This window comes from Cygnus olor, chromosome 12 (assembly GCF_009769625.2).
Source record: "Cygnus olor isolate bCygOlo1 chromosome 12, bCygOlo1.pri.v2, whole genome shotgun sequence".
In the NCBI taxonomy this organism is placed as follows: domain Eukaryota; kingdom Metazoa; phylum Chordata; class Aves; order Anseriformes; family Anatidae; genus Cygnus; species Cygnus olor.
The window spans coordinates 14,558,110-14,578,747 of record NC_049180.1 but is presented as its reverse complement, the minus strand read 5'-3'; the positions used below and the strand labels follow the sequence as shown (position 1 = coordinate 14,578,747).

General features: G+C 36.5%; 1 protein-coding gene across 3 annotated transcripts in view; it reads left to right on the top strand.

The window, feature by feature from the left end:
- The window catches only part of NFATC3 (nuclear factor of activated T cells 3), a 66,489-nt gene that overhangs the window by 30,750 nt on the left and 15,101 nt on the right, over positions 1-20,638 (top strand). For all 3 annotated transcript variants that reach the window (XM_040570731.1, XM_040570730.1, XM_040570732.1), the window contains exons 4-9: positions 6,575-6,774; positions 7,952-8,124; positions 8,873-9,013; positions 11,365-11,420; positions 12,055-12,181; positions 13,989-15,041. In XM_040570731.1, coding sequence (XP_040426665.1) covers positions 6,575-6,774; positions 7,952-8,124; positions 8,873-9,013; positions 11,365-11,420; positions 12,055-12,181; positions 13,989-15,041 — 1,750 coding nt within the window. The remainder of the gene's footprint in view (positions 1-6,574; positions 6,775-7,951; positions 8,125-8,872; positions 9,014-11,364; positions 11,421-12,054; positions 12,182-13,988; positions 15,042-20,638) is intronic.

Below are 20,638 nucleotides of genomic sequence, written 5' to 3'. Positions count from 1 at the left end.
CATGCTCCAGTGCCTCTTGAATACTGTTGTCAGAAATAGTCCAAGGTTATGGGTCACATCTCCATTGTCTCAGAGGACAAAACATCTCAAAGCCTTTTTTTCTTCTTTTAAACTTTTATTATATTACTATGGTGAGGTTTGGCAGTTTTGTTTTGTAAACAACTTTTTAAAAGTGGACTAAACCTTAAGTAGTGAAAGTTCTTTTCTTTTAGGATTGTTTAGATTCCAGGGTAAATTATACCATATCTTCACTTCTGCAGTCTTCCAAAGTAAAAGGAAAAATACCTAATTGAAGAGAACAGCTTTACCTTCCCTTTATCTTTGCCTTCGCCTTCATCTATCTGGGCCTTTCTTGTCCTCTTTTGTCTTCCTTAAGGTGGTGTAACTCTGGGAGGTGTTCTGACAAATAGAGACACCACTGAAATGCCTCCAGCTGCAGGGAGACTACCAAGGAGGAGATAACTAGTTAGTTGTGCGCTTCGTGTCACCGTGTTGAAAAGCCTAGGACCTCACTATTGGAAGTAAAGGGGTAGGGAGTGCCTACGCTTCTTCACATTGCTGTGGATTTCCTTCCCCCTTCCTCATGTTTGAGCTGAGGATTTTTACAGGAATACTGGTGCATTTGATGAAGCTGGAGTTGTTAACCTACATGAAGAAAAGCCTTGATTATCACAGGTTTTTTCCCCTGACATGTCTTGTATTTCAAGACTATGCTCTATTTTTAGGGACATCTGTTTTTATGTAAAAGACTTCCTTCTAATCAGCCTACTTTACCAATCCAGTAATGCCATAAGCAGTAAAGTAATTGTCCAAGGGGAGGGAGCACTGGAGTGGTGATAGGATCTTATTTTTTTGCTCGCTAATTGAAGGCAAGACGCGCAAAGGATGAAACATGAGTATTAAACACAAGTGAAAGTTTGGTTAAACATGCGAATTCCTAATGAATGCTGGAAAGTTTTACAGGAAAATTGCTTTAAAAATGCCAAAACCCATTTGATTGTACTGTCTGAAATGTCATTAGTATCTAGGATTGGTTGATTGCTGAGTGTAAAATGTAGCTAAAGAAATGATTTCGCTTTTTTTTTTTTCCCCTAAGCTGTAGTTCCCCTTTTTTTTTGTCTGCATTTTTAGTCTAAAAGAATAGCCATGTGAAAGCCTGACATCACTTCTGGATTTAGTGACAATATTAGGGATTGGTTTATTGCAAATAAACAAAGAGGGTTTGGGTTATTTTAATTTTCAGAAAAACAGACTATTTCGAAGTATGCTATTGTGGTCTGATAGTACCTGTTTTCTGTGAAGTGTGTGTTTTCTGTTGGATATTCTTCTCAAGTCTTTTTGCAACTCTTGAGAAATCACATCTTGTGGGTAAATAACATTTATATTTGAATAGAGATAGGTAATACTTGGCCTGAAACAATAGATGGAAAACAGAGAGAGAACCTTCTTAGTTTAAAAAAATAGACAGTGGAGGGAGGCAGAACTTCTAAATACTTGAGATTTTAAAGCCCTCTGATGAGCTTGCCGAGTATTGAAAGCTCTCCCTTAGCTCAGAGCATGGAACTGATGGCATATGAGCAACATAATGGCCCAATACAATGCATGTAATCTGGAAAACTGCTACCTTTGTTAGGTTGATGCCTTTTACTTAATGTGATCTGCTTGATTTCCTCAGAAAGGAAAAGATTCTCACCCCTACCACTAACTTTCAAGTGTAAATGCTGCTGACTTCAGTGATCACATTGATCTCTAGTGTTACAGTTGTTTTTTTCTAAAGGATTTTCTAGATGTGCATTAAGAACATATGAATGTTTTTCTACTATAAAAACACAGCATCCTGATGACTGAATTTTTCTCATTACCTTACTCTCTTCATACTTGCATTATAAAAATTGCAAACTAAGTATTGACATGCAGGAGTTTACTGAATGCATGTAGTAACACGGCTGGAACTGCTTTGGCTGAAGCTGTTCTGGCTTATCCTGTTGTGACCTTCAGTCTTTAGCCTTCCAGCTTTAGTTTAACTTACGCATGCACTGACCTTTGCTATGGAAACGATACAGAAACACAAAAACAACTTGGCTGAGTTTCCTCTGCAAAGCAGTGGGTGGTGTATCAGTATTCTATTACAGAGGAGGGTTTCTAGAGGTCAGTAGTGACAGTGTGCAGTAACTTATTAGTTGTCTGCAGCACAGTGCTTGCTACTCCTGGGAAAGTGTTGCCTTTGTGTCTTTTTTTTTTAAAGTAAAATTAATATCTATATTTTTTTTAGCATGCAGCTCTAAAATTGTGTATTAATAGCATAAATACTGGAAGGCATACCTGGAAAAAAGCCCCAGTGCTCAACCAGTAGTTTAAGTTACCGTCTTTCTGTGTGTGACCTGTGACTGAATCTTGGACGGGCTGATATTGTAGCAATTTACGGTGTGCATCTTCAGCGTGGTGATGCTGCAGCAGGTTGTAAAATAGTTTGTTAACTTAAATGCCCATGAGCTGTGTAGTGACACTATATTCTTATTTGTATATATCATGGATTCTCTACCAAGGTAGACTAAAGGTACGGGCACCACAGTTTCACTAGGTATTTGAACAAAACAGTATGTATTCATTCAAGTTAATTATGTAGGTATTTTCATTAAAGAAAAATTAGCATGTTTTTTTTAACTTGCAGTTTTGCTGGGGCATTGGATTTCTTGTTTGTTTTTGTTTAATTTGGTATACAGAAAAGTATAGCTAAGTGCCAAAGGTAGTGCTACTGTGTGGTGGCTCTTTTTTTAAAAAAAAAAATATATTATTATTTATTATGATGTTTATTTTTCGAGCTGTAGTAACATAATTTCAGATTTCCATAGAGGTAAGGCTAGCGTATTGGTGTGACTTAAAACAGACTGTATTTCAAGACCATCGTTCAGAAAATGCTCCTGATACCCTGCTGATTATCTGTTGGCAGGGTAGGGAGTTTTTGTCTTTTTTGTCTGCCACTTTCTACTCCTCCAACATCTTTTGCAGAATAATGTTTGGAAACCAGGCCCTGTATGTCTTCCATAGCGTATCTGGGAAAGCATAGAGGGTGAATGGTTGCTCTAGTGTAATGGAAGCAAAACCATTGTTAGAAACAGCTCTGAGCAATTCAAGTGTAGCGTGCAGCCATAGAGCCTCATAGGCAACACCACTGCAACCACTGGCACTGGGTGGGCTTTGCTTCACTGCAGTAAGCTCCCACTGCCTCTGGGCTGCTGTAGAGGACAGGGCCTCCACTGAGTGTTGACAGACTGGTGCAGTTCTATGAGTCAATCTTGGTCTCTCATTGCTGTTATCTCTAGAACTGTTGTGTATGTATCCATTGCTAGGGATGGGGGAGCTAGCGTTAAGTGGAAAGCAGCTTTGTCCCAGTGACCCTATTTGTCACTCAACTTTTTTTTAATAGCTCTGGCTTGTAATATATATAATTCCCAGTATAAGAGTGAATGCGTTTAACAAAGTTCACAGTCAGGCTGCGTTTCGTCATGTTAAGACTGAATTTTAACTGAGGAAAATGGATGGTGGGGGGTCACAGTGTTGAGAGTTTTGCAAAGAGTGACTGCTGTAAATGCTAAATGAATGTAAGGTCTTAATTTTTCTTTAGATACTTTAAATTATTGAAAGTCATAGCTTCTGGAAATACTAATTTGTTATTAGGAAAAAAATATTTTAGAAAGATATTGGAGCCCTGCATCAAGTATAATGGATGTAGCCATAACTGATGAAAGAGTCCCCATGTTCTACTTTCAGCGGAATGATAATTAAGGGTAAAAGTTGTGATCTGGTTGTGCTGCTGTAGTTTACAGGTGACTCCTGACAGATGGAGAAAAACCTGAACACTGGTGGTGGTCACGAGAAGTTCATTGTCTCTACTGTAACATCTGTAAATGCCTGAATATTGCATTTATTTACATGGGTATCAACACGGTCTAGACTGCCTCCACTCAGTGAAGGCTGAGGCCTTGGTATGGTTTGTTTTTTTCCTAGATTTAGCTCTTTGTGCTGAGAACTCCAATGAGAACAAAACCATTGACATATTTGGCAGAACATAAGCCTGTGAAATGTAGAAATACATAAATAAATGAAATCATGTAAGAAATTAGTTGGAAATTTGTCAATTATAGGACAGGATATTGTGTTTGATAAAAGCTGCTGTGACTTTTAAAGATTGCCTGGCTTTTTGTGGCAGATATTTTTATTTCATTATACCAAGGGTCTGAAGGGGGGTAATGAGTGTTAAAGCCAGGAGGAGATGTGACATACTTACTGACTGAACATTATTAAGTCCGTTTTCTCTGCTTGACTATGCACAGGTCAATTCCTGATGGTAGTTGGACTCTGGGGGGAGATGAAGAGAGTTCAAATTTCAGGACAGTCTGCTTTAGTGTAACCCTACTTTTAGTCTGCATTTTATGGTAAAACTGGACTGACTTTAAAAGGCACAACAGCTAGGAAAGGTAGAGGGAGAATTGAAGACAACAGAACCCAGAATTCTTTCCCTTCAACTATGAAAAGCAGCGAGGTCTCCTTAGTGTAGGAACGGTCTTGAGATCACCCAGCCCAGGAAAATGATAGAAATGCTGAACCGTTTCCTTTCTTTCCTGTCAGTCTCCCACTGTGCAGAACTTCAAGATGGTATGGTCTTACTGGTGTAGCTTTTGGGACCTTCTTACTCTTTTAAAAACAAATGGAAAAACAGGAGAAAAAAAAGAACACCACAGAATTACTTAATAATGCTGTAAGTGTAACATACGTAATACATTAGATCTATCAAGCTTTTCTGTTAGCTCTTCAAACTACATATGTTCTTGCCCAACAGCAGCTATGTGCTGTAGCTTATCTGGAGATTTTTATCTGCAGTATGTCTGTAGGAATTTTTAGATTCTGTGTGTGCTGGGGGAAAAGGGGAAGAACAAGCTTCAGTTGTTTTGTTTTGCTTTTGATTAATCTCAGTTTTGTCTGTCTTGCATGGTCTAGATGTTTGCTGTTATGCTTCTCAATCACATTGAACCAAAAAATTAATGGACAGGAAATATTGACCCACATGGTTGTATCTGGATGGATTAATTAAATCTAGGTGGAGCATTACATCTTGGACAAAAGCATTCATGTAGACCTATAAGCTGAAAGCTTTGAGAATGGCTCTTTAACATTACGGACTCTGAGAAACAACATTCCTGTCATTGATTGAGACAGAAGTTCTAATACAAGTGATAGGACAGGTAGGTGTTGTCATGGGCGTAGCTTTAATGTAGGAAAGAGGCACTCGTTGGGTGTACGTAAAACTTAGCACCAGTTGTAGCACATCGAGATGCAAGCAGTCTGCAGTGGTGCTTCAGATGTCTGTGTGTGGGTGTGCTTTGTTTTTTGTACTGCTGACTACTGGTGGTGTTATTCGTGTAAGTAGGTTAAATTGACATGGGTTTTTGCATTTTTGTGTGTGTGTTTTTTTGTTTTGTTTTGTTTTTGTTTTTCTGTGCTAGTTCTGCAAAGAGCTTGGATAAGATTGCTGTGCAACCAAGTAACTTTAAAGACAAAAATACTGATGTGACAAAACCACATTTAAAGAATGACTGTCTCCCCTCCCTCGATTTGTAACATAAGTTGACATTGAAGTCAGTGAAATATAAATGTGTTACATTGCTATTTAGAAGTCATGTAACTTGCAATGTGCATCAGTATACACAAACTGCAGGAATACTGAAGATCAAGTGAGCGTCGTGGATTTGTAAGACCTGTTTTGCAGGTCTCGTTTAAAATTGCAGTGGGTAAAGGAAACTTGTGTGTTACTGTCAGTTAAATTTTGTTTCCTTAAATCTTCTGGACAACTATGTTACCAGTGTATAATCATAAAGCTAGCATGTTTTTTTTATAGCTAGTTTAATTTATTTATTGAGGCATCAGTGTTTTTCATGCCTAGAATTACTGTTAGCTCAAACAAAAGGTGGTTTTGTGATAGCGAAGTGCATTGGTGGTTAGTCATATTTTAGAAAGGGAAAGATGCACGAGTTACCTTCTTTAAAAAAAGCAAAACTTGATAATATTTATTTTCTTTATGAAAAAATAATCATATTTGATTTTCTAGCTATGAATCAACTTTTCTTTACCCTAACATAATACATTTACATTCATAAAACCCCTTAATAAGCTTACTAAATTGCATTTCATAATAAAAAATGTAAACTTCAAAATATTTTCAATAATTCTAGAAACTGTAGGTGTATCTTAATAATATTGATAATTCTTCTTTGTTTAAAGGTAGTATCAGAAATGCACGTATAGCATAACATGTTTTTAACACAGAAGTTCTGTAGATGAAATGATTGTTTGTTTCCTCTATCCAAGACTCAAAAGGAATACAAACACATTGATATCCATTTATTCTGGTAAATGTTGCTGATACCTGTTGCTGGAGGACTGGTGTCTGTACTCAGTTTTCTTTAGCATTGAAGAAAACAGAAGAGACTGAAGAAGTTTGTTACTTATTATTACTCTTTTATGCAAATACAGAAAAGCTAACTAATATTTTAATACATCTTTTATTTTTTGTCAGCTCCTGGGCTATAGCGAGAAGCCTGTAAACCTGCAAATGTTCATCGGCACGGCAGATGATCGCTACTTAAGACCTCATGCATTTTACCAGGTGCACCGAATCACTGGAAAAACAGTTGCTACAGCTAGTCAAGAGATAATAATTGCCAGCACAAAAGTTTTGGAAATACCACTTCTTCCTGAAAATAATATGTCAGCCAGGTACATTGCAACTGTGTAGTTGATATGTGGCTTTTTTTCCCCATTTGTACAAATGTGAAATAAACGTCTTGTAAAACAGGAAATTTTCCACAAGTATGACTCATGATTAAGCTAGACACAACTCTTTAAATGTGCCAGTATTTAGAAATAAGTCCTCAGGTAACATTAGAAGTAATGAAGTAGAGAGACAAGGAAGCTCATATGACTGATGGGAAGATGAGTGAATGATTCTGGGGTTCTGTTTTCCTGTATGGTCTGTATGTATGTATGATCCCACAGCTGTAGAATTGCATGGGGGTTATAATTGGTTGGTGGGTTTGTTAGTTTTTTTTACATAACAGGTGACTTTTTTCCTGTGAAAGTATAGCCATGCAGTTCAACTGCCTGTTTCTTCGTTGAATGTGGTCATCTAACTTACCGTGTCCTTGGCATTTTCCTTATTTTGATTTTTTATATAGTTTTTATTTTTAGCAGTTAGATTATTCTCATGTTTTAGGTCCTGCCAGATGGAGTGTACTGAATAATATTTTAATACCAGTTAGTTTTAGCAACAATTACACTGCTTTTTTCTACCTGGAGAGTCAGTGAACTGAGCGAAGCGTAATTTTTTATTAATGTAGCATATTTATTTCTAACATATACTTCTGAAGCCAGCTTAGATTTTCCTGAAGTTACACGCTAGTAACCACTGAATGCTATGAACCCATAAAAAGTCTTCAGAAGCTTCTACGTGTGTTATTTGATTAAAGTATGCGTGGCTTATATGAATAATGAACAAGCACATTGAATGAAAGCTGGGATGTGATCATTCTCTAGTCCTTCCTAAGCAGCGCTAAATATCATCCTTGTAAATGATATTTACTGTGTTAAACAACTTATTGTGAAAGTTAAACAATGTGCAGTTAAGTGGAATAACAATCTTTTAAAGGTTTGAGAAAGCAGCAACTAGATGTTTGCAAGACAGAACAATGTTTAAAGAGAATACTTGCTGCCATTTCTGACGCTAACAGATATGTTAATGGAGGCATTAAAATAACATTAAAAATAGCGTAACGTGGGGAAAAAGTGGAATGTTCTCCATTCCTTAGCAGAAAGACTTACAGAGTATACTTTAGCAACAGTTTGATTCATTTTCTTCCATTTCTCTTCTAATCCATCCTTTCTCACCTGTCTCCAGTATCGATTGTGCGGGTATTTTGAAACTTCGCAATTCAGATATAGAGCTCCGTAAAGGAGAGACAGATATTGGAAGAAAGAATACCAGAGTGCGGCTTGTGTTCCGTGTTCACATCCCACAGCCTAGTGGAAAAGTCTTATCTCTGCAGACTGCTTCCATACCTGTTGAATGCTGTAAGATTGTTTTAACTGTACATAATTTATAGACATGTTTTCTGCATGTGTCAGTAGTAATGTCATTCTGACAGTATTTAGTGTCAGAATATATGTAACAATCGTGTGACAACCATTTTGTGTAAAGAGCTAAATTGTGTAAAAATAGTAATAATTTTATTTAAAGATGGTACTTGCCAGTGGGCAACCCCATTTGCTGTTTGGGGGAACAGCAGTGTTTTAGGTTTTAATCCTAATATGGCAGTCATGCAACTAGCAGCTTCAGAAGTTCCTGTATATGAAGGGAGGCAGCCAATGTATCTCAGTGAAAATAAATACTCATTTTAGGAACAAATAATACCATTTCATTTACAGGAGTCTGTACCATTACTTACCCAATGAACAGCTGAACTTCTGGGGATTTTGTTTTTTAAATGCTGGCACTAAGGAATCAAAACATGACCTTAATCTTAATTATTCCTAGAACTCATTTTATCTATTAAATACTAGAGTAGTTTTTAAACCAGTGTTCCCAAATTAAAAATTTAATTTGCTGTAACAGTAGAGACTGTTAGGTTTTGTGACTTCTTTGTGTTTCTTTTCTATAATTACATAATTTCAACATAATTCTGAAAACAAAGATAAATACACAACTATGATATATATATGGTTGTTTTACTCTCACCTCTGATTCTTCAATTTAGGATCATAAAAGAAATATTACTATGGTTAAAATGACGGATTATTTTCTTCTTTTTTATTTTTAAAGCTCAACGATCTGCTCAAGAACTTCCTCAGATTGAGAAATACAGCATCAGTAGTTGCTCAGTAAATGGAGGCCATGAAATGGTAGTGACAGGATCCAATTTTCTTCCAGAATCAAAAATTATATTTTTTGAAAAAGGACAAGGTAAATCTCTTTTTTTTTCATTTTTTTATCATCTTCTTAAGAACAAAACCAAAACCACTACCTGAGCTTGACTTTATATGTGTTCTTCATCTCTTTTATCACTTTTGAAGTGGTTCTGGATTAATTTCAAACATCAAAGGACTCCAGAAAAGAGCATAGTTTGTCTTTTTCTCTGGAGAACTAGTTTTGTTTAAAATACTAAAAACGTCTGTTCTTCAGGTACAAAGTATTGACCAGGCAGTTATGGAAGTATGCCTGGCAGTAAAGTTACTGTTCACGTTATGAAAAGCTCTTAATGAAAATGAAAGGCTCTAAAACTTGGATAGCCTAGTAAGACTGTCAAAACACAAACATTTATCTGTTTTCATTGTTTTTCCCTGAACTGCAACATAACACACAATTTCCCTTGTGATTTTGTTTTGCTTTGGGTTATCATTTTAACCACGACACTCCTTTGCAGCTAAACAAAAAATCTTTTGAAAGCTCTAAGTAATATCCTGGGGGGCATAGCTTAAGTCGTTAGAAAAGAGCAGTGCTAGACTTGGGGAAGAAACAGACTGTGGAATGTCAAAGGAAGTGGTGTTTTAGAATAGACAGCCTTTGGAGCGCACAGTACTTCGTGTTGATTTCTGTGAAAGTTTAACGCTGGGGGGCATGGAGAGTGAGTGACGTATTTCAGTGAGAATAGCGTAATACCTATGACAAACCTGAACTATTTTGCTTTGAGGCTTTTGTTGCAATCAAAGCTTTTTCAAAGGCATTTGCTTGGCCCTCCTGTTACTTAAAGTTGAAGAGTTTAAAACTTATATCCACTCCTATAATTGCTGTTCCAGTTAAAAACTTCACACAGCCTGTTAGTAAAATCTACTTTCTTACACAAATTCAAAATTTATGACCCTTAGAGTTGTATTTTAAGGGGTGATTAAGTTTCGATGGTTGCATCACAAACGTACAAGTTCAGTTCTTTGTAATCTCAAATAGGTAGAAAGCTTAGTAAATGCAAAGTTACAAACAATACCTGTATCAGAGGAATAGCACTATATCAAAGTGAATAATTAGTAGAAAAGCATTGCTTTTTATCTAGCTAAACCCTTTTCTTCATAGCTTTGTCTTTTTCCAAAAACAAATCATTTTCATCATTATGCAAAATTAAATTGCTATGCAACTACCTAAACTATAGATTTTAACACCCCAAAGCCCTATGAAAATATTTTTGTTTTGTGATGTACATAGGTGTACATATATGCAACTTACTTAAATATGTTCTGTTATCCAGGATTCCTTCCTGGTTCTGTAGCAGTTCTGGATACATGCTGTGATCTTAATCCTTCTTCCTTAAACTAGTATCCGTGAAAAATAGTTGAAAGTTTAGGATTAGCTTTCCTGATACAGGGACTTCCTTTTCTTCTCTGATTTTTCCTTTAATATGTAGAGCTTAACATTTGAGCAATTTAAATTATCACTACTGGAACTTGAACACCTGATTTCAGCTTTTCAGGAAAGAGTAGCAAAAGTAAATCATTAAAAGGAAAAGCTTGCAGCTAAGTCCAATTCCTCTACATTTTATCTTTTCCTTAAATATTTAAGTAAAAATGTGGTATTGATTTTGTTTTAATTAGCAAATACAATATAAAGTGTTTTTTCCTGCATTATATTTTGACACCCAACTTTTTAAGCTGTATTTTTAAGCCCCTTTAAAGAAGTACTGCTGCTAGACAGTAGGTTTCTTGATAACCTGCACTAAACCCAATAACAGAGAGAATCAAGCCTTAGGTTATGCTAGGTGTGAGCAGGGAGAGGTTCACCAAGGTGAACTTACCTCCCTCACAACGCAGGCAACTTGCCCTGTAGTTGAATTATAGAGTCTTTTAGTTCAGGGGCTGGTATTTGTCTTAAATATATAACCTTTGGATATGTACATGAAGATATAGTATATATTCTCTTTCACATGGTGACTTAACCTGTAAGTCTTCAGCATGTTTGTTTGAATAATCAATCAAGTTAGAAGTTATTTAACTTTCTTTTTAAAATGTTTTGGAAAAATAGGGAAAAAACTCCCCCAGCCACTTACAGTATACACTGCCCACTCTGGAACTAGATTTAACTGTATGTAATCAGCAGGAGTTCTATTAAAATGCAGAATCCTGCACAACAGCCAGCTTCACAATGTCTGTAGTGTTGAAACTCTGAAAGCATCCCTGTACTTGCAGGCTGTTTACAGTATGCCTGTCAGCTGTATCTCTCCCTGAATTGCCTCTTTATGACTGAAAATAAATGCAGTTTTAGATGATGTATTTAAGGATTTTAGAAAATGCTTTTTGCTTGAATTATTTGTAAATTTCTCTCAACAGATGGAAGACCTCAGTGGGAGGTAGAAGGGAAAATAATCAGGGAAAAGTGTCAAGGGGTAAGAAACTTTCTTTTTCTTTCTTTAGAAATCTTTGTTTTCAAATGAGAATACTCAGTTTTCATTGTTGTTCTGAAATTTAGAATTCATTTAGTAAAGTAGATCATTGGCTGATTCAGACAGACAACTGGAGACTTCTAAGTTGGCCTAATACTATAAAGTAGCTATTAAGATGATACGTTGAAGGAATTGGAAGTAGCATGCTTGCTGTGAAAGCATTGAAAAAATAAATTCAGATTTAACTAAAAGAAATCTGAAGATGATTTTTCTAAAATAACAAATAATTTCCAGTGCATTCAAATTTTTTCTTGCAAGCTTAATGATCTGAATTGCAGTTCTTTGACTCCTAGAGTATTTTATGCTCTGGCAGATAAACAAAGCATCCCTTAGATGTGTCTTCTTAATTTCAAGTGTTACCTTCAGAACACTTGGGTTTAAGAAGAAAAAGGTCTCCAAATAACAGTTCGCTTATAGTACTATTTTGTTATGTAATATATGCATAAACTTTACGTTTATCCATTCTGGAATATCAATTTGCTTTAGTTTTGTAATAAAACTGTTTTTAGTTCTGTAATTAATAGTAGTTTCATTTGCATTTAATATGTAAAGCTTTTTCATTTCAACTTTCATATAGGCAAACATCATACTTGAAGTTCCTCCATACCATAACAAAACTATTACAGCTGCAGTTCAGGTGCAGTTTTATCTCTGCAATGGCAAGAGGAAAAAAAGCCAATCTCAACGTTTTACTTATACACCAGGTATTAAAAAAAAAAAGCTGCATTCTATTTTGCCATGTAAAATAGACATTTGAAAGTATATCAGACCGTCTCGTACTTTTTATAGATAGATAAGACTAGCTTTGAAAAGTTTGTAAAACACCTTAAACTCATCTAATTAAAAAGCTGAAGTTTAGAATATTAAGCTACAATGCTACACGCACAGCCAGGCATTTCTTTGTTATGCTTTTTACAGAATAATTTGCATTTTACCAGTCTTTGAGAATGATAGTGAATCTCGGAATTTGCTCTTCTCAATACCCACAGTGATGGTAGTGAGATAACAGAATATGCATTTTTATGCATGTTTTATGCATTTTTTTTCCTTCTTAGATATTCCAAAAAACTGCTTTATATGCAAGGAAGGAAGAAAAAAAAAGTCCTCTAGACATGTTGCAGCATATTCAGAGGAAATAGCTTGGAACATAGCCAGGACTGAAAATTGTGCCTATTTCAGTTAAAGTCTTAATCCCTTCCTTTTAGCACAAGAAGGTGGTCACTACTATCTAGATACAAAATACCTACTACTTTGCCTGCCACTTTCTTTCTATTAAGAAATTCATGCATGCCCACTTAGTCAGTTCTCTTGGTGCTAATGATGGAGCTAGATCTTCTAGGACTATTTGGAGTACTTGAGGACAGATAGCTGAAGACATCTTTAAAGTCAGATATAAATATTAAGACAAACTTCTTGAAGCTAATTTGTATGGTGGCAAAGAAAGCTTCTATTAGTTTCCGCTGTTTAAAATAAGTTTTGCTTGTTGTGCTCTAAAATACTTCATGCATAATTCGAGCAATGTTACCTAGGTTTGTGGTACACTAAGTATTCATTTATGTGTTACCAAATTTGTGATGTTTTTCAACAGTTATTCTTACAAATATCAGCTCCTCATACAATTACAAGAAGAATCTTAAGTGATACTTTTGTATGAAAAATCCATATTTAAATGGTGAAATGAAGTAATGAAACTTACCACTTGAATAAGAAGCTATTTTACTTACAACTGCAGCTGTTACTGTACAAACCCTTTAAAAATCCATTTTATTTTTTAAAAAATAGTGCTTCTAACATGTACTGTTTAAAATAGAAATCAAGCCATTAAAAATGTTAGCATTTTTCTCCTATTTACGCTTAAAATCAGTATTTTCATGAGCCTACCTGTGGCTTCAAAAAAAAAAAAAAAAAAGACCTGTAACAAAGCGTACCTATTTAGAACAGTTGCCATCGCTGAAATTAGGGAATATACTTAAAGAGCTGCCCTAAGAAAAACAACACACACTACTCAGACTAATGGAAATGAGTTGCTAAAGGTCAGCAGTCATCTTGATCAGAGGCTAATGAAAGTTTGAAATGTGGATAAAAAAAATTTTCATTCACCTTTTCCTAGTGCCTGATACTGCACTCATCTGCCTGTTTTCAGTGGAGCCCGGCAACAGCCCCCACAACACACACCTTTGATGAGTGGATCCTTTAGATGTACTGGACTTCCTCTTTTTTGCAACTTTTTCTGAGTTGCAGATGTCTTTAAGAACCATACACTGCATAGGAGGATAGTTTAGAAGGGAAGAGACCTGCCTTTAAATAAATGCTGGAAGGATTCTTCTCCCTTTATATACCTGTAATGCTGACCCTTTAAAGTCCAAGAAAATGAAAGCAGAGCAAGAGGAAAAGGGAAATTAGAACAAGGGCAGTAATGATGCTATTGTGGCTGTTGAACAGCAATTAGTGTGCATTTATCACAGGATACAAATGAGTCGGAATTGTAACACGCTGTTTTACTTTTTCTAGTTATAATGAAGCAAGAGCACAGAGATGAGGTGGATTTGTCTGCCGTTCCCTCTTTGGCCCTGCCTCACACAAGCAACGTCCAGGGCCTACATTCTATCCGAACTCAGTTGCCTTCACCAGAGCAAGGGCATCCTCATGACAATTTACTGTCTACATCACCCAGGAGCCTTGTGTGTCCAGTTCAGCCGCCATACACAGCAATGGTGACCTCAGCGGTGTCCCACCTGTCGCATATGCAAGGTAGAAACCTTAGTCCAAGCGAGGAGTGTCACGTTTTGCCCCCTGCTGTGGTTCAGTCTTTTCAGGTAACATCAGCACCTCCTGTGAGGCCTTCCTACCAGCCTATGCAGTCTAACGATGTATACAATGGACAGTCTGGTCTTCCCATGAACTCTGCCTCCAGCCAAGGATTTGATGCTATTTCATTTCAGCAGGACACAGCTGTACCTCATTTGATAAATCTTAGCTGCCAAGCTCTACCACCAATGCCGTTCCACTCTTCAAATCCAGGTTCTGTGTCAACATCGAGTACCGCAGGGCACCCGCTAGCACACTCAGCCCATTCGGGACAGTCATCTTCGCACTTACCATCGATGGGATACCACTGCCCAAGTGCTGGGCAAGGCTCCATCCCTTCTGCAATGAGTCGCTCCCTTGGGCAGTCTTCTCCCCAGCTGCAGCAAGTCCCATACCATCCTACAAACCCAGCATCTGCTTCATCCCCATCCCCAACAGCTTCCCACCCTATGGTCCATTCACCGCTGTCTGGACCTTCTTCACCCCAGCTACAACCTATGCCTTATCAATCTCCTAGCTCAGGACCTGCCTCATCTCCCCCGCCAACCACTGTAAGTCACTCGGGACAGCACTCCCCTCAAGCACACAGTCCTGCACTGGGAGGTCTTAATGCAGCTTCGTCCCTAGTACACCATACCGTATGCGATTCATCTCCATTTTCACCAGATGGGGCAGCTATTAACATTAAACCAGAACCTGAAGATCGAGAATTGAATTTTCAAACGATAGGACTACAAGACATCACACTGGATGATGGTAAGCGGATCTAATATTTTAATACTGGGATATAATTACATTAAACCAACAGGTGTGGGAGAGGGCTGTTTAATTTAGAACACTCTTTACAAGAGTAAATTTGTACTATCAAAATAGTCATTTTTGTGCCTAAAGCAATGACTTATTTAAAACTAATTATATCAGCTGTAGTTATACAGTTCAAGTACTTTAGTCTAGTTTGCTGGACTTTGGTTTTAGTCATAAAACAGGGCCAGGAGATTAACTTATACATACTGACACCTTATATACAAGGAATTAATTTGAAGCCTCTTCTGATTGTCTTACTGGTATGTTTCAGTGAAAGTCCTAACAATGTCTGAGTTGCATAAATGTAGTTTGGAGTCTTGTTTCATGGGGTTGTCCCAGTTTTGATGGACAACCTACTTCACTGAAAATATAGCACATGCATTTTGGCACTTAGTCTCTTCATAGGCATTCTGTAGAAATGCTGTTGTCATTCAGCACCTCTGCTCGCAGTAGCTGTTTGCTTTTTCCTTACCACTTCGGCTACATTTTTTTTTGAGAAATTTGCTTGCTTACCATAAACAAGGACCATGGTGGAAGACATTCTAATGCTTGAGGCCAGACTACAAAGTCCTCTACTTTAAATACTTGCACAATGTTAAGTTACAAAACTTGTCCAACCAAGTGGAAAGTAAGAGAGATCAGCTCCTAAGCATCGGACTGTTTTAGGCATAGATGAGAAGCCATTTAAAGAACATGTCAGACTAAAATAACTGAAGGAACAGAAGGCCTGCACTTCAGAGGTGTTTGATATTGATGATGGGAATCTTACTAGTATCTTTTTTCTACAATAGCCGTAACTGTAATTTTTGTTAACGTCCTTTGTAATTATTTAATTGCATCAACAGTAACAATACCATAAGGATTTAAGCATAGGCCATCTGTTAAATATCCTCATCAGTCCCAGTTCCTTGCCTAAATGGAACTTTGCTGTTGTAACCTCCAGTCGGTAGTAAGAAAGTTTAGTAAGAAATGCCATTAAGACACAGCATACTAGAAAGAAAATGAGAGAATGCAGTTGGGCTTTCAGTTAAATGGCCACCCTAGGTAAATAATATTCTGATTTTAGAAACGCTGCACAATCAACCAACTTTCCTTAATCTAGGAAAGAAGGAAGAGACTGATCCTTTCAAGGACTTGGCTGAGGGGAGAAGAGGAAGGCTTTATGAAACAGAATGCCTAGAAAAAGAAATATATATCTACTCCTATGCTTTAGGAGTGAGAAATCTTAAAGTTTCAAAAAAAGTGTCATGGTAGAACCTGTCTTTTTCTCATCCTGCTTCCCTTCACACCCACCAGAAAGATACAGGAATAAAAAATTAAACCCTAAAAACTAAATACTATAGTTAAATTTAAGACAACCTAAGCAGAAGTGTTTTGCATTTATGAGCGATTCAGCAGCTTGTCTGTACCTGTTTGGGAGTTAGAAGGAATGCACAGCAAAGAAGAGAGACAGATTTTTTTTCTTTTTTCCTATAGCATAAATACTAGCTGCTTTTAGAAATATAAATATCTATAATGAAGCGTATAATAATATAATCTATTTATATATATATAATGAAATTACTGGGTTGTTTCTGTGCTGACAAACATATTTTATACTTTGAATCACAGGAAAAGCTGAAAGAGATACACTATAAAAGGGTGACCACTTGCTAATACTTTAGATGATTCAAGTGACCACAGCTTTAATAATTATTACTTCTTAAATAATGCTGGTTGGAGAATTTTAAAGCTCTGATGACTGGTGATTAAATGATACACTTCCTATATGGAAACAGAACTTGGTTTTAATACTAAACAAGTACTTGGCAGCAGCTATACATTTATAGGCACTGAGCTTACATTCATTTCAGTTTAATATTACTGCCATACAGTGATTAATTCATTCAGTGTTAGGATTCAAAGAAACAGAAAAACTTGTTTTTATTATTTTTTTTATTTCCAACCTCCAAATTTAAATTAGATGTCTAGCCTGAAAGCTGCTGTCTGAAAAATCTTGAAGTGTATAGTGCAAAGACACAAGCTGCTCAATACTCTCAACATGAATAAATACTTCCTCCGCTTAATCAGTTTTAAAGTAGAAAACATGTTTAGACAGGAACACTCTTTTTGTAATGTATCTAATATATTACTGCGGTTTATAAAATAATTTGAAAAATTTGCTTTTGTTTATAATTGAATTTTAGTTTCCATGCAGATAGAGCTAGACACAAATTGCGAATGAATTACTCTAATGTTATAAGAACTATGAAAAAAAATCCAAACACAAATGCATACGTAGATAAATATTGATATGGTATGTTCTCCCAAGTAATTTATCAAACCTGAAAGCTATATTTAGCTGGAAAACAGGTTTTTAAAGGTGACCAATTTAAGGCAAATAAACTGCTCTCAAAATAATAGTAAGGGAAAGCCAATTAAATTTTTTTTAAATCACATTTGGATTAGAGTTGTTAAATGTTGAATAATATTTAAGTCAGGAGATTAAAACAGAAAACAACACCCTGATACCGTAAATAATCTTCTTTCTTTTAGTAGTGTGCAGGATTTCAAAATCAACATAGTAGATACTTTATTTGCCAAGAAAATATTTGAACAAAAATTCAAGTGCAGTACAGAAGTGCTACTTCTAATTACTAAGCTTAGCTAGACAGAGTATGATTATTAAAAAAAAAATAATAAAAAAGTAGCTAGTAGTTATATCAGTTCCGTTAAACAAGACGCCCAAAAGTGGATTTCAGTGCCTCTTTAGCCAACATTCAGGCTTTTTCTTCAAATCCTGACTCTGCTCCCCTCAAATCTGAAACTTAATGTAGAACTACAACGCCGCTTCATCAGCACTCAAACCAAGAGCATCTGGATTAGTCTTGATCCAGCATCTACTGGAAGGTGTAACCTATCTGGATTCGCCATTTACAGTTTCTGCAAAGTCAAATATGCTTGGCAATGACCAGAATGGAGTGGCTTTTAAAATCCTGTTTTATTCCCTTGCCCAATATGTAGTAGTGCAAGTCGGGCTCTGTTTGGATTATGAGTGACAAAAGATTGCAGAATTTAAAGGTAGATCCTTTACTTGTACATCTGCAGAAATTACACAGAATTTCATTTTTTCTTCTACTGAAACTTGGGTAGTTTTTCCTCATTTTTGAACAGGATCTAATTGATGTTTTAGCCTTTTCTGATCACTTCCTTGCATTTGCTTGTGTGTATAGCATCACTCCTCTTCCCCACAATCCTTCCGCCCCCCACTTAAAGAAACAAAAAATCAAAGTGCATAAGGGCATCTAGATATGAAATTAGAATTACATTACAGAAAATGTTTGAAACGTAACACAAATTCAAAGTAATTTGTAGTGTATGCTACCACTTAAAAGACGTTCTGAAAACCAGTGCTTTTTCTGCATAGGACTTTCCAATAGTCAATCTGCACAGGTGGAGAAACTTTTGGACTGGAACTGCATAAAAGCAGGTTCCTACTCTTTATTTGTCCCATCCCTTTCTCTTCCTCCTCCCCTAGTCTCTCTCCCATGTTGGACCTCCTTTTTCCCTTAACTGCTTTCACCAAGTCTGTCTTCTGCACATCTCCCCAGGCTAACTGTTCCCCATACAGATAGCAGAATATTTAGGGCCGCATGCAGGTGTAAATAAGAAGGCTAACATGACAACCAGGCAGCCGGTCACTTCCTGTATCCATCATCCATACCATGCTATGTTGTGTACTCATCTAGTGAAGGTCCCATTCCTTCCCGACTTGAAAAAAGTAAGTCAGTCAGGCTCCGTCTCGCTGTATGATGAGGCCCTGTTAATTTTTTTCACTGTTTTTAAGAAGTGCTCCTAGTGTGGCGGTTTGCCTATCCCACTGTCAAGTTTTAAATTTAAAGCTATTCTAATACTATTGATCTAAAACTTAAGCTCTTGTGTTTTTTTTTGCAGTTTAGGTGTGAGTTTACCTTGGATTTCACGGCTTTCTAAAGTGATGAGATTTCTGTATTTAACCATTTTCAAGGTATTATGTTAGGCTATATTCAGCAAATCAGGATGACCTTCTGCTAATCCTCTTACATTTTGTTACTCGTTGCATCTCCATTACATAAAGCCAGAGATTAGAAAATTCAGTATGTGGATTTATTATAAATCATAACTAGAAATCCTCTAACAGTTCTGTGTACATAAAGCAATAAGTCTGCTTTGTCAGGTGTATTCCACGTAGAATTCTAAGCCACTTGCATTCATTCATTTTAATAGTTCTGTGATAACTCTTCAGAGGATAAGTTCTTTTGCTTGGAAGCTCAGAAATTATTCAGATCTTTACTAGAAAATCTGTGGATCTTTACAGGCATCTTTTTACTTAAGCTTCATCTTTTAACTTAGCATCACTACTCGTATCCTGTTAGCAGTAACTAATAAGAAAGTTTTTGGAGAATGACTATTTTCTATTTCTATGTATTTAAAATTCACAATTAATAGGTTGTTCTTAATTAAGACAGCTTCCTGCCAAGCAAAGCATTGAAGGTCAACAGACACTAATATTATATGCCAGAACAAAATGGTGCATCTTGCGACATACATGGCATGGATTTCTGTAGCAAGAACTCCAGCCTGCATTGTACACTGAACTCAGAATATTCCTGATTCTAAAAGGCATTCAGAAAATGGCACTGCTGTGGATTGTTTAGTAAGGTTGTGTTTAAACTCCCATCTTTCTTAGTATTCTGTTTATTAAGTATACATTATCAAGTAAACAGGCTTTGCAATAAAAAGCAGTATACAATTCTTACTCTTCTCATAAGCTTTATGGGCTCCTGCAGTGACATCTTGAGGTTGAGTAAGGTTATAAGGCAAAACCTGACATGTATTGGACAATAATGGCACTCTGCTTTTAGGATTGGGTGTTATGAATAAAATAGAGAACAGTCCAGACTCTAGGCAGTAGATTCAAGGGATGAGGTTGGAATAGTAATATAAAAGTGAAAAGGATGTTATCATCCAGGGTTGTCAGCAGTTAAAGGATGTTATGACCATATCTTCTAGTGGAGTCGTTCATAAAATTGAGGCTGGGAAGGCATCTTTTGAGAAGATCAGTTATAGACTGCTGATGTGTTAAGAACTTTGCATAATTCCTCAGATCTCTGCGACCAGCTAATGTATGAATCCTCCTGTTTGTCTCTGAGAGCTGCAGAACACCTCATATCTATTTCCAATTAAATACACCTAGTTGTACCACCACAAAAAGATTCCCACTTAAGAATTAGGACAGGTTACAAACTTATTTTGGAAATGCAACTGTTATGTCTACATCATGGTGCAGATACTACCACTAGGAGCAGAGCTGAAGGGAGTTAGGCACGTCATTGCAACACTGGCAAAAAATACGCTTAGACACTTCTGCACTGCTTTCCACAGCCCAGCATGTGGCCTCCAGCTCCAGGATTCACGCCTAATGCTTACTATGTTAAACTATGTTTAAATTCGTGTATTTTCGTGCTTGAAAGAAAGGGTAGTGATGTGACTTACATGAGTTGGCTTCACTACAATATATAAATGCAGAG